Here is a 14,590-nt window from a genome sequence, read left to right on the forward strand (position 1 = left end):
TGGAGGCAGGACTAGACCTGGGTCTTGCATGGGGTGAAACAGTAGCACTACCTGGGTGAGTTATCTTGCTGCTCTAAGACTTGCAGCTTTACTTGATCACCTGTGGCCCCAGACTAGTTGTATTTCTCCCTAAATGACTCTGTTTCTTTGCTTTCTTAAACATGAATGACCTTACCTCCTCCCCCCACACACAGTTCTTGTTAGGGTCCCCATGCATGGACTTCTGACACACTCGTTCATCTTCCTTGCTTCTCCAACCTCTGATATGATTTCATTTCCCTTCCCTCCTGGCTATCATGTTATGGCCGTGACATAAGTGGCCAGACTCTTGCCCTGTTGCCAGCTCTTCCATCTGATTGCCTTCTAGTGTCTCTGACTGGATTTCCTGAAGATACCTTAGCGTGGTCAACAGCTGAACTCATCTCCTCTTCAGCCAGTTCTCTTATGGGAGATCCTTTTGATCACTTCTTGACATGGGTTAGAATTGCCACTTATACCATCTGTTTTATATGCTGGAAACCTTACATTACTCCATGCATTTGCATCTTATACAGTCTTGTTACTTCAGAATTAGCTACTTAAGCCAGTCCCTTTATTCCCTCTGTCAGCTCTTTGGTTCTGGCCCTTCACTCTCTCCTGGACTGTGTGAGTGACCTCTTAACTAGCATTATCCTCTTAAAGTCCCAAACTGATTATGTCACATTCCCTTCTGTAGAAAATCTGCGGTTTTGCTTTCTTACCAGTCAGATAAAGTCCACCTCCTCTGGTAAGGTGGAGCAGACTCATCATAACTGAGCTCCCATCTCTACCCATCCAGCTTCATTTCTGCTCACTTGCTAGAAAACCCTTGTGACCTGTAGGAGTGCTCCACACCCCGGAACATGGCTCCTCTTTCTTCAGCTACCTGTCTTCCTCCCTGAATCCTGCTTTTAGACTCAGCTCAGATGTTACCTCTGAGGTTTTACCTCCCCAGAGATGTGACTGGGTCCTGTGCTGAGCCCCCTCCCCCCCATACATACATTTTTATGCGTTTATATCTCCTGGTGTCTGGCTTTAGTTTATTTTTTAAAAAAAATTTATTATCTTTATTTATTTATTGGATAGAGATAGCCAGAAATTGAGAAGAAGAGGGAGATAGAGAGAGAGAGAGAGAGAGAGAGAGACACCTGTAGCACTGCTTCACCATTGTAAAGCTTACCCCTGTAGGTGGGGACCAGGGCCTTGAACCTGGGTCCTTGTGCATTGTAATGTGTGCTAAACTAGGTGTGCCAATACCAGGCCCCGACTTTAATTTATTTTCTGGACTCAAATGTGGATTGTTGGAAGGCAGTACTGCATATAGCACCCAGCACAGTGCTCATATAGTAAGTGATGAAGGAATACCATTCTGTTCTCTCCTGATTTCCTATGATGCTCAAGATCCTCCAGTGGGAGTGAGGGAGGCTTATGTTCCCTCCAGAACCCCATTCTCCTATTCATAGCTAGGCCTCTGGCTGTATTACTCAGAGTGACCAGACTTCTGACATTTAGCCTGCAGAGTTGTGTCTCTCCTTCCTTGCCAGGAGGGCCATGACTTCTATCTTCTCCAGTCCCTGTCTTCCTTATATACCCTCCACTTTACCGGGAGGGAGGGTCAGATTCTTTGATGCTTCCCCTGGCTGACTGGGAAACCTCCATAAATCCCCTTGTTTGACGTTTCTCAAAGTCAGGTCCTGGTTCTTGCCTGAGAGGAACTCCTGACCGTTTGAAGTAGACACTGCCCCTGCCCCATATGAGACTTGCCCAACCCAGAATCTGCGTTTTGATCAAGTCCCCATGTGTAGACTTATTAGACCCTAAAATTGCTATTTGTTCCAGAGCAGTGTTAACAGCCATTGGTATTTAGCAAGGACTAATTTCCTCAGACATTTTACTCTAGTGGGTTAACTTAAGTAATATTGCGATGTAGTACCACGTAAACCCCCTTTCTGGAGGGTCACATATTATGTATTGTTTGTTGGAAAAGTCATGACACATTGTCGCATAGAAAAACATGTCATGGGAGTCGGGCGGTGGTGCAGTGGGTTAAGTGCACATGGTGCAAAGTGCAAGGATGGGTGTAAGGATCCTGGTTCGAGCCCCCGGCTCCCCACCTGCAGGGGAGTGGCTTCACAGGTGGTAAAGCAGGTCTGCAGGTGTCTATCTTTCTCTCCCCCTCTCTGTCTTCCCCTCCTCTCTCCATTTCTCTTTGTCCTATCCAACAACAACGACATCAATAACCACAACAATGTTAAACAGCAAGGGCAACAAAAGGGAAAATAAATAAATAAATATTTTTAAAAAAAGAAAAAAAACAAAAAAAATGTCATGACTTTTTCTCAATAACCCAGTAATTAGCATATTGCAGGTTAGGGAAGTCTAACATTACTCCATTCATTTGCAATCTTCTACAGTACAAACCAGCAAACAAAGGCAAGCCTGTATTCTCCCTCTAGACACATTAACATTACAGCAGGTTCCTCTTGGCACTGACTCACCTTACTGCCCTGGACCACTTATTTTTACATTTCCTTTAAGTTAGGTGATGCCTGTCATGTGCATAGCCTTGCCTGGCTCTTAAGTGATGCTTAGCCCCTGAGAGCCCCTGCCCCTGCCCCTGCTTTATCTCCCAGCTCCCCCTAATGCATTTTGCTTCCTTCAGTGTGTCTCTGACAGCCTGTGTCCTTCCTGTCACCCTGCAGGAGGCATCCTCTATGCTGCCACTGTAAAAAACTACCTGGGAACAGAGTCCATTATCTCCCGGGCTGTGGGTCGTGCGGAGGACTGGATTCGGACGGAGACCTTGCCATCCTGGCTTAACGGTGGGGAGAGAGAAAGGGGCGTGCTGGGGACAGGCTGGGTGGTGGCTGAATCGCTCCAGGCTGGGTCTGAGGCCTTTGGTCTCCCCAGCCCCAGCCTTTGTTGCAGCCATGGCCTTGAGCCCATCCGAGTGGGGGGATGAAGATGGAGATGATGAGATCTACTTCTTTTTTACGGAGACTTCCCGAGCATTTGACTTACCGGAGCTCATTAAGGTCCCACGGGTGGCGCGAGTGTGTGCGGTGAGACCTTAATCTCAGCTGTCTGTCTGTCTGTCTGTCTGTTGTCTCCTGCTCTGCATCTCCCCTGTCATTGTCTTTTCCTCTCTGGGTCTCTGTCTTTGCATCTCTCCTCTGTCTCTTTCTCTCCTCTGCCTTCACCCCTTTTCTTGGCATTTGAGTAAACTCTGACCCCTCTGATCCCTATAATTACCCTTGTAACACACTGTTCCTAGGAAGTGAACTAGTGAAGATGTTATAAGCAGGGACTGTTCACAGACAGACAGGCAGACTTAGGATCCAGTTCCTGCTCCCCCACTTACTGCCCCTGGGAATCTGGGCAGGATCCCTGGCATCTCTGAATCTCATCTGCAACAGGAGGGTATTAATGTTGTTTTGAGGACTAAATGCATGAAAGGAGGTAACTTATGCAAATCATGTTGTGCAGTAAGTACTTCATGAATACACAGTGCACTTAGTCATTGTCATAGTGTGACCCTGTTCACCCCTGTATCCATTATCTCCTCCAGTTACTCTGTTTCTCTGTCCTTGAATTTCTCTCCATCTGTCCCCCTCCCCCCCCAATTTATGTCTGCTCTAAGGTCGGGGAAATCTGTGTTGCTCTCCACAATGTGTCTCTTATAAAGGTCTTCTAAAGAGAACTTGCCTTGTACTTGTCACTCCAGGGGGACCTTGGGGGCCGGAAGACCCTCCAGCAGAGGTGGACAACATTTCTGAAGGCAGACCTTCGATGCCCAAGGATAGTGCATGGCCGGACCTCCAGTGTCCTGCAGGATATGGTCATTCTGCGACCTGAGTCTGGAGCAGGGACCCCCATCTTTTACGGCATCTTTTCCTCCCAGTGGTGAGGGGGAGGTCATGGTGTGGAAGAGAGTTACAGGGTGGGAGGTGGGTGGGGTTGGCCCGGTGTTAGTGCTGTCTCCTCTCGAGGTGGTGGACTTTCCTAGAGCTCAGTTTATTCTGACTCCTGGCCAGGGACATGTTGCTGTCCAAATACCTGGCTTCAGCCTGTGACTCTTCCAGGGAAGGGGCCACCATCTCTGCTGTCTGTACCTTCCGTCCCCAAGACATTCGAACCGTCCTGAATGGTCCATTCAGGGAGCTGAAACATGACTGTAACCGGAGGCTGACAGTCATGGACAATGAAGTGCCCCATCCCAGACCTGGAGAGGTGAGGGCACTGCTCTTCCATCTCGGACCTGGATTGTCCCATGAGGACCAAAGCCCAGTGAAGTGTCACAGACACTTACTTCCTGACCCCAGGAAACTTTGTCACAGTCCTTGTGTCTCCTCTAGTGCATCACCAACAACATGAAACTCCAGCATTTCAGCTCCTCACTGTCCCTGCCTGACCGAGTGCTCACCTTCATTCGGGACCACCCACTCATGGATGAGCCAGTGTTTCCCCCTGAAGAACACCCCTTGCTGGTTACTACAGAGACAGCCTATCTCAGAGTCGTGGCCCACAGGGTGACCAGTCTCTCAGGAAAACAGTATGATGTGCTCTACTTGGGGACAGGTATGCTTACTAATTGAACAAATGACACATACATATTCTCTCCTTAAATTTTTTTAAATTATCTTTATTTATTTGATAGAGACAGCCAGAAGTGGAGAGGGGAGGGGTGTGTGTGTGTGTGTGTGTGTGTGTGAGAGAGAGAGAGAGAGAGAGAGAGAGAGAGAGAGAGAGAGAAAGGCACCTGCAGCACTACTTCACCACTCTCAAAAGCTTTCCCCCTGCAGGTGGGGACTAGGGACTCGAACCTGACCCCTTGCATGTTATAACATGCATGCTCAGGTGCACCACTACCCATCCCCTTAACTTTTTAATTATATTTATTCATTTATTTGATAGATAGGCCAGAAATGAGAGAGAAGTGGGTGATAGAGAGGGAGAGAGAGACACTTGCAGCACTGCTTCACCACTTGCAAAGCTTTCCCCCTGCAGGTGGGGACCAGGGGCTCGAACCTGGGTCCTTGAGCACTGTAACATATGCACTTAATCAGGTTCACCACTACCTGGCCCCACGCCCCACACAATCAAACATCAGTGTCTCAGACACAGGTGCTGTGTGTGAGTCTCCCCCTTTCTTGCTTCCTAGAGGATGGACATCTCCACCGGGCAGTGAAGATTGGAGCCCAGCTCAGTGTCCTTGAGGATCTGGCCTTATTTCCAGAACCACAACCAGTTGAAACTATGAAACTGTATCAAGTGAGTTGTAGATTTGGGGGGACTCTGGTGGGGGAAGGTAATCTGAATCCAGAGCCAGTTTGTGACCCTGAGGCCTGGCGGCTCCAGTGTGTGTCCCCCTTTTTCTCACTCCCTTTCTGTAGGGCTGGCTTCTGGTTGGCTCACATACTGAAGTGACACAAGTGAACACCACCAACTGTGGTCGCCTGCAGAGCTGCTCAGAGTGCATCTTGGCCCAAGACCCTGTGTGTGCCTGGAGCTTACAACTGCATGCCTGTGTGGCCCATTCTGGGGAGAACGGAGGGTGAGTGTGGCTGCGCTGGTCTTTTGTCTGCTGCCCTGGAATTCTGGCCCATCCACATGTCTATGCCTATTTCTCATCTATTAATATCACTGTGTATGTGTGTGTGTGTTCTGTTTCTCACTGTGTGTCTATCAGTGTGTGAATCCTAACTATCTACCTGTTCCACTAGTGCTGCCTCATCAGTGTCCTTGCCTCTGCTGGACCTCCTGTGACCATGTGTGTGTCCTCTCTGGTGCCACACACTTCTTCTCAGTTTTCTTTTTACAGGAGCTCTCAGAAATGTTTTCACAGTTGAGCACCCTCCCCTTACTTCCTTAAAGTACTTTTCCCTTCTTTTTTTTTTTTTTTGTTTTGCTTTTTTTAATTTTTGAAAGGACAGAGAGAAATTGAGAGGGGATGAGGAGATAGGGAGAGAGATAGATACTCGCAGATCTGCTTCACCGTTTGTGAAGCACCCCCCCCCCCCGCAGGTGGGGAATGGGGGCTTGAATGTGGGTCCTGGCATTTGGTAATGTATGTGCCCTACCAGGTGTACCACTGCCTGGCCTTCTTCCTTTTGCCTTCTATGATTCCTCTCTTTCAAAGAGTTTAAAAATTATTTTTATTTCTTTATTGGATAGAGACAGCCAGAAATCGAGAGGGAAGGGGTAACAGAGAGGGAAGGAAACTGAGAGACACCTGTAGCACTGCTTCACCACTCGCCAAGCTTTCTCCGCTGCAGGTGGGAAGTGGAGGCTTGAAACTGGGTCCTTGCGCACTGTAACATGTGCACTCAGCCAGGTGCGTCACCAGCCAGCCCCTTCAGGTTTCCTCTCTGCTTCACCTATCCCCCCTTATTGATTCCATTGCTATCTAGCTTCTGAATGTTGCTATTTCTCTTGACATGTCCATACACTCTGTAGGTGATCTCATACTCATTATTTTCACCACCTCTGAATGCTGGTGACAGGCACGTATCTTAAGCAGAACTTCAGAGCTCCCTGTCTTACTGCCTACTTGAAATTCCCCCGGGATACTTCACAAGTAACTCCAACTTGGCAAGTCTTAGCATGTGCTATAGTTTCATTGTTCCTGTTACACATCCCTTTTCTGCTTTTCATTATCTCAGAAAATGGACTTCCATCTATCCAGTTGCTTAAGCCAGAAATTGCAGTTTGTTTGAAGCAAACTCAGTCTTATACATCCTCAGTCCACACCTTCTCTCCATCTCCACTGCTATCACCCTAATCCAAGTCATCAGCACTTCGTCATTTTAATGACCCCTGGTTGGTATCATTTTGTCTATTTGGGGCTGTTGTTGTCTGCTTCCGACTCAAAAGTCAGCTCAGATCATGCGTCATGTCGAAGTACTTCCCAGTGGTCACATGATATTCATCTAAAATATTTCAGCATGTGTCTCTACCACATGAATAGTCCATTCCTTAGAAACATTTTATTATATGATATTTAAGACTTTCTACCAAAAACAAACTAGTAAAATGAATTTCCACTGTTACTCAGTTCACCGGTCATTAGTATCTGACCACTCTTGCTTTTTTTTTTTTTTAATTTCTTTATTGGAGGATTAATGATTTACAGTCAACAGTAAAATGCAATAGTTTGTACATGTGTAACATTTCCCAGTTTTCCACATAACAGTTCAGCCCCCACTAGGTCCTCCTCTGCCATCATGTTCCAGGACCTGACCCTCCCCGCCCCTGACCCCAGAGTCTTTTACTTTGGTGCAATATACAAACTCAAGTCCAAGACACTCTTGCTTTATTAGTATCCTTACTCTCATTACTTTAAAACCTTTTCATTTTTTTATATTTACTTATTTACTTATTTTTTATATTTACTTATTATATAACCTTTTTAAAATATTTACTTATTTGTTCCCTTTTGTTGCCCTTGTTGTTTTTATTGTTGTAGTTATTGTTGTTGGATAGGACAGAGAGAAATGGAGAGAGGAGGGGAAGACAGAGAGGAGGAGAGAAAGATGGACATCTGCAGACCTGCTTCACTGCTTGTGAAGCGACTCCCCTGCAGGTGGGGAGCTAGGGCTCGAACCGGGATCCTTAAGCCGGTCCTTTAGCTTTGCGCTTAACCCACCGTGATACCGCCTGACTCCCCCCCCCCCTTTTTTTTTTTTAACTAGAGCACTGATCAGCTCTGGCTTATGGTAGTGTGGAGAATTGAACTTGGGACTTTGGAGCCTCAGGCATGAGACCAGTTCTCAAACCTTGTATCACTTCCTCCATAAATCTTTCTGTGTGCATCTCTAACACAGAAGGCTTAACACACACACACACACACACACACACACACACACACACACACACACACACACACACACACACACAGCCATATTGCCATGATCACACCAAAAACTTAATTTTCTTCAACTTGATGCTGGGGCTGCATCCATGCACAATATTATTGCCCTGGGCCATTTTTTTCTTTCTTAGTTTAGAGGTTTAGGAAGAGAAAGGGAGAGGGAGAGGTAGAGGGAAAGAAGAAGAGACACAATAGCACCAGTCTGCCATCCATAGAATTCCCAGGCTGCCATCCACAGAGCTCCCCTGTGATGCTAGGACTTGAGTTTAGGGCTTTGTGCACGTTGAGGAACAAACTATCCCTTACGCTTCATACTATGTGCTCTTAACTTGGCGCACCACTACCTGGCCCCAGGCACAAACTATCCCACATGAGTTTCCTCCTGCTTTCTCTAGGGGAAGTTTGAATCTTTTCATCTTTGTATTTAGTGATTTACACTACTATGAATTTGTGGAGGGGTATAGTTAAATGCCTGTAAGTCTCCCTACACCTATCACCAAAGCTCCAGCACCCTCACACACTGTCTCCCCATCTCTGTCCCCTTAGTAATCACTGTAGTTTTCAGAGTTTCATAGTTGGTTTTTTTTTTTTGTGCAAATAGATTTGCTTTAGTTATTTATAGTTATGAGTGTAATCATCCAGTAATTTGTCGTTCACCCCTTACTTATTTCACTTTGCATACTTACCTTGAGTTCCATGCATTTTATACTCCAAATGCCAGTCTATTTCTTTGAAATACAGGAAATTATCAAGTTGATACTTCTCTGCACATGAGCCTTCATACCTCAGTTTATGCAAGGGAGAAAATTATATATTTGTTGTGAAGTTCCTCTGCCTGGAGTTGTACATATGACTTCTCTTCTTCAGCTAGATTAAGCAATTGGGTTATGCTCAGGAGACTTTAGTATAGTCACACCATTTTTTAGAGCTCATTTTAAGGGCCTCAATTCAAGTTAAAGGAGTTTTTATCAAATGAAATCACTCTTTGGTTCAGACTTCTGTGTATTCAGAATGAAGGCCACTTGCTCCTTCCTGAAAGCCCAGAGGAGGTCTCACTGGCCTCTTTGCCGCTGAGAGTGGTGCTGTGGAGTTCAGAGTGAACAATCTGCCTTGCTGTCTTAGTCAAATCCAGGAAGTGCCAGGACTATGCTGTCTGAAATTGATCTTACAGGCCAGTAGATGTCAGCAGTTGTTGATAGAGAAAAGCAGCTTTTATGAGATAAAAAGTATTCTCACAGAATTTTTTAAAGTATTTATTTATTACTGGACAGAGACAGAGAAGAATTGAGAGGGGAGGGGTGATAGAGAGGGAGAGAGACAGAGAGACATCTGCAGCCCTGCTTCACCACTTGTGAAACTTTCCCCCTGCAGGTGAGGACCAGGAGCTTGAATCCAAGTCCTTGTGCACTATAATTTGTGTGTTTAATCAGGTGCCACAGCCTGCTTTCCAGAATTTTGATTATTATTATCATTTTAAAAATTTCTTTATTGGGGTTAATGTTTTACAGTCGACAGTAAATATAATAGTTTGTACATGTATAACATTGCTCAATTTTCCACATAACAACTCAACCCCCACTAGGTCCTCCTGTTATCATTTTTTTTTTTTACAGAAAGTTTTGCTCTTTCTTACTTCTTTCTTTCTTTTCATCTTACTATAAGTAGTAAGATGAAAAAACTGCAGATCTATATGCAGATTTTGCCAACAAAATCTTGTAGATAAGCAACTGCATTTCTTGGAAGGTTCTTGTTTCTTTGAAAGTTCCCCCAGAAAACATCTTTCTAGCAGGCCTAGTGCAAATTTAATTCTCTATGACCCAGAGAATAGAAGTTGACATGGTGAATCATGAGGAGCATAAAGGCATTGGATAAAAATGGAATGATGTGGGAGTCGGGCTGTAGCGCAGCAGGTTAAGCGCAGGTGGCGCAAAGCACAAGGACCGGCATAAGGATCCCGGTTCGAACCCCGGCTCCCCACCTGCAGGGGAGTCGCTTCACAGGCGGTGAAGCAGGTCTGCAGGTGTCTATCTTTCTCTCCTCCTCTGTCTTCCCCTCCTCTCTCCATTTCTCTCTGTCCTATCCAATAACGACAACAACAATAATAACTACAACAATAAAACAACAAGGGCAACAAAAGGGAATAAATAAATAAAATAAATATTAAAAAAAATGGAATGATGCAGAGGATGTTGATTGCCAGTTTTAAGAGTGATTTGTGAGATGATGGGAGATGTCACAAGGAAATTAAAGTTCATTTGTATGAGGAGGTAGAAGAGAATGTTGATATTGGATTTACCAAGTCTTCTTTCCTTATAGGCTGGTCCAAGACATAGAGTCAGCTGATGTCTCATCTTTGTGTCCCAAAGAGTCCAGAGGTATTTATGACTTAGGGAGTGGAGGGGAGGGAGGGAAGGGGCGAAGACATTTTTTACTTTGTGACTTCACTTTAAATCGTAGCTCCCAGAAGATGTAGCAGCCAGTGACCCAGGGCTTTACCTTCTTTGGGGTCTCCTTTCTAGCTCTGTCCTCATGATCTCTTATTGCATCTGATTTTTACTACACATTTCTCTCCATCATACCCCGGCTTGTAGCCTTGCCAACTTTTTGTGCCTTTGTTACCCTATTTTTGTACAGAGCAACCAGTAGTGTTTGAAGTTCCTGTGACTACAGCTGCTCACGTGGTCTTGCCATGTTCCCCGAGCTCAGCATGGGCATCCTGTGTGTGGCACCAGCCAGGTGGAGTGACTGCACTCACCCCCAGGCGGGATGGGCTGGAGGTGATGGTAACCCCAGGAGCAATGGGCACCTATGTCTGTGAATGTTGGGAGGGGGGGGCAGCCCGAGTGGTAGCTGCTTACAGCTTGGTATGGGGCCAACAGGCTCCTGCAAGTCATGCCCACACCATGGGGGCTGCACTGGCTGGCTTCTTCCTGGGGGTTTTTGCAGCATCCTTGACTCTACTCCTGATTGGTCAGCATCAGCAGAGACGGAGGCAAAGGGAACTTCTGGCTAGAGACAAGGTGGGCTTGGACCTGGGAGCCCCACCATCTGGGACAACAAGCTATAGCCAGGACCCTCCCACTCCCTCGCCTGAAGATGAACGGCTGCCCCTGGCCCTGGCCAAGAGAGGCAATGGCTTTGGTGGCTTCCCTCCACCCTTCCTACTTGATCCTTGTGTAAGTCCAGCACACATTCGGCTGACTGGGGCTCCTTTAGCCACGTGTGATGAAACATCCATCTAGGATTGGGCAAATGACCACTAAGTGCATGAATGGCCATCGGAATAGAATGACCATTGAGATACTGGGTTGCTGGGCCAGGAAGGCTGTTGTGACCTCTGAATTCTCATTGGCCTTTGAGAGATAACTTGGACTTAATTGTTAGTTCTTGGTGGGTCTGGATGGGCTCTGAGCCAGGCTTTTGTCTGACTCCTGGTTCCTATAATTAATCAGAACCATGCTGTGTGGTGAATCAGGATTTTTTCCCCAGCCCTGCCCTCTGAACTCCTGTGTCTTCTTCAGAACTGACTGTCTATATTTGGTCCACTAGTTTGAGGTGGGACACAGGACATAGCTATGACTTGACTTTACCTTCTAGTGGCCCTGGCCAGAAGGAAGGGCTTTGTATATGTGACTGGGGGTGGGGTGGGCATGGGAGCTAAGATGCACTGAATCTTTTTGCTTATTGTCTCAAGTTTATCTCATTTTCTGTGGGAGAGTGCATGATCCCCACGTGGCTACATGGAACGTCTGCCCGAGACTCCCAACCCCATCCAGTTCTCTTTCTTCCACAAAACAGCATCTGTAAATACATAAGTGTTCATAGGAGATGTGGCCACATGTGCATGAATGACCTGGTCCCTGCTAAGGTGTATGGATGGGGTGAGGGGAGGATGGAATGGAGCCTGCAGAATTTTAGAGTCCGTAGCCAGTTAAGGAGTGGCTTTTCTTTCTCAAAGTCACTTCCTCTGTCCCCATTGCCTCCCACAACCCTTTTCTTGAATAGAGAGAAAACTCCCAAAGTGACCTTCTGGGTGGGATGGACAGTAATACATGTGACCCCATCTTTCTCTTTGTTTTTTGCCTCCTGGCTGCCACCACTGCCACCCACGCGTAGCTGCTCTTTCTCTGGCTGGAGTGTGGGCTGAACCTCCTTCCCTTGATGCCCATTGAAAATAAACTCTACGCCACTCTAAATACTAGGGGATGACAACAGGGGAGCAGTTGTAGGAAATGCAAGCAGCATAAAGATTGGTTTGTATCAGTGACTTTACTCAGGGTGACAACCTTGTCCTAAAGCAGGTGTTCTCCAGCCGGGGTCCATGGACTCCCTAAAATCATATGCAAACATTGTCTGTCCATATGTGTCTGTATTTTTATCAGAGGGGGAGGGGGAGGTTTTATGGTTTTCACCAGAATTCTCAAGGCCTTAACAAAGATAAAGGACCACTTCCCCAAGGTTACCATATAATGGCCAAGCAGACATGGTGTCTCTCAGCGGTGGCTCTTCCTGGCCTGGCCACATTTGGCGCTGCTAGAAACTCTGTCATTTCTCCAGTCCCTGGAAGCTGCGTTCTGTGCATATTTGAAGACACTGTCAACTCTCACCAAACTTAAGAGCTCTCCTGCTTCGCAACTCTCAGATGCTCTAGGCTCCTGCTCAGTTTGTCTTGGCCTGTGAATGTGCCTCGTTCAGTCCTGTTGAGTTCACCCCTTGAGTTCCAGTGAATAACCCTGCCTTCCCGGTTGAAGTTTTCAGCTCTACTTTCCTTGGCAGCAGCCTGTGAACTCCTCAAAAGAGTCCCCTTCGGTTTGGAATCGTCAGTGGCTTTGCCACTAAGAAGCCTGTGACCTTTAGCAAGAAGTCTAACCTATGGACGTTGGTTTACTCCTCTGTAATGTGGGGATAATAATACCTACCTCAGGGTTGCTGCAAGGAACAAGTGAGAGAATATGTAAACAATAAAGTACTTCTATACCATTAGAGGTTCCTATTGTGAAATTTGTCTTCATATGTCTTATAGTTTAACCATATAACCATGACACAAGCAATCACATGAAATCCCATTTGGTGGAAGGAGCATAATTTCCTCATACATCTTTCTTGTCCTGGACCATCTCTGGCTAGATTTTAGCTGCTGGTTTTAGGAGGCAGGAACTCTGTGTGTTTGTTTACCTCCAGGGTTATTACTAGGACATGGTGCCAGAACTACGAATCCCCTGATCCTGGTGGCCATTTTTCCCATTTTATTGGATAGGACAGAGAGAAATTGAGAGAGGAGGAGGAGATTAGAAGGGAAAGAGGGACATCTGAAGATCTGCTTTGCCACTTGTGAAGATCTCTGGTCTTTATAATCATCAAGTATACCTGGTAATCTTATTATTCCTATATGGCAATGGAGTTTGGGCTTATCCTGATTCCATTTTACTTTCTTAAGGTTATGGGTAAGTTATTTCTGGGGGGAGGAAGATGGGGCAATGTCAGAGGGCTCTGGGGTTTCTGAGGAGAGGAGAGGAGAGGAGAGGAGAGGAGAGGAGAGGAGAGGAGAGGAATAGGGCAAAGAACAGCTCAGTTGGCAGGAAATGGGATGATTAATGTCGGGAAAATGAAGGATGGAAATAGGAATGAAAGGGAGAAGCCACATTTTACTTGGTGGAAAGTTGAAGCCACATGAGTGAGTGGTGGCATAGGTATGTGAACTTTGGACTGAGGGAGTGTGAGGAGGGAGAGGATTCCTAGATAATGAAGCTGAAAAAAAGGTGCAGGGTTTCTGCAGGGAGAATTGTTATGATTTTAGGAACCAGAAACCTGCCTGGCTTTCACACATGAAAGCTGCCCTGGGGAGGCGAGGACGGGAAGTGGGGGTGGGTGGTGGTGGGGGGTTGTGTCAGTGATTTTGTGCAATCAATAGTGCCATGGACTTTCCTGCCTCAGGCACCAGAGTTTCCAGGTTCAATCTTCAGCACCACCATGAGTCAGAACTAAGAAATGCTCTGGTAAAAATAAATAAAATACAACTAGTCTTCAATTAGTGACGTGACCTACTTGTTTATTAAAAGTTTGAAGTTCTGGCCAGCTCTTTCGACAAGTTGTTATAATATTAGAGTTCTATATTTCCTTTATTTACCAGCAGGGTTTTTACTGGATCTTGCTGCCTGCATGATTCCACTGTTCCTTGGCTGGTTTATATCTTCACTGGACTTCGCTTCTCCTGGGCCTACTCTCCAGAAAAGTGGCAGCAACCTCCAGAGTCACATGGTCCAGGTGAAGCCCAGAGAAAACTGAGTGTAGGAGGCTGCAGGTGCAGCTGTCTAGGTAGCTGCTGGCACCTCAGAGGATAGTTTTGGTGAGCCTGGGAATTCATGGCTGCCAGGCTGTCCTAAGTTAGGTTGATCTGGGAGAAAGATGATTGACTGCACAGGACATGGTTCCACAGGTTTCCTCTGGAAGAAAGTTTGGAGGGTCCAGTAAGGTTGGTAGTAGGGACATCCTAGGGTGTGTTCCTGCCAGATGCCATTGAAGCAAGAGATGGATCTCTCACTAAGACACCAGAGTTTTTTAATTTGGCCACCAGGACTTTTGTTGAAGCTCAGTGCCTCCATAACGCCACTGCTTCTGGTGGCCATTGTTTCCCCCTTTCTTTCCACTGTGTAAAAGAGAAGGAGAAGTAGAAAGAGAAAAGGAGAGATACCACAGCACCAA

The 14,590-nt window shown here is 46.3% G+C and overlaps 1 protein-coding gene across 7 annotated transcripts in view; it reads left to right on the forward strand.

Annotated features, from left to right (window-relative positions):
* SEMA4F (ssemaphorin 4F) overlaps positions 1-12,871 on the forward strand; it is a 33,524-nt gene extending 20,653 nt beyond the window's left edge. For 2 of the 7 annotated variants that reach the window (XM_060187568.1, XM_060187572.1), the window contains 10 exons: positions 2,721-2,840; positions 2,929-3,080; positions 3,743-3,921; positions 4,101-4,248; positions 4,374-4,596; positions 5,180-5,289; positions 5,412-5,572; positions 10,205-10,263; positions 10,523-11,064; positions 12,446-12,871. In XM_060187568.1, coding sequence (XP_060043551.1) covers positions 2,721-2,840; positions 2,929-3,080; positions 3,743-3,921; positions 4,101-4,248; positions 4,374-4,596; positions 5,180-5,289; positions 5,412-5,572; positions 10,205-10,263; positions 10,523-11,064; positions 12,446-12,568 — 1,817 coding nt within the window. In that variant the 3' untranslated portion in view covers positions 12,569-12,871. Of the gene's footprint in view, positions 1-2,720; positions 2,841-2,928; positions 3,081-3,742; positions 3,922-4,100; positions 4,249-4,373; positions 4,597-5,179; positions 5,290-5,411; positions 5,573-10,204; positions 10,264-10,522 lie in introns of all 7 variants that reach the window. The other 5 variants (XM_060187571.1, XM_060187570.1, XM_060187573.1 and 2 more) reach the window with 5 other exon arrangements.
* Positions 12,872-14,590: the final 1,719 nt, after the last annotated feature.

The sequence above is a fragment of the Erinaceus europaeus genome, chromosome 3, assembly GCF_950295315.1.
Source record: "Erinaceus europaeus chromosome 3, mEriEur2.1, whole genome shotgun sequence".
Lineage (NCBI taxonomy): Eukaryota > Metazoa > Chordata > Mammalia > Eulipotyphla > Erinaceidae > Erinaceus > Erinaceus europaeus.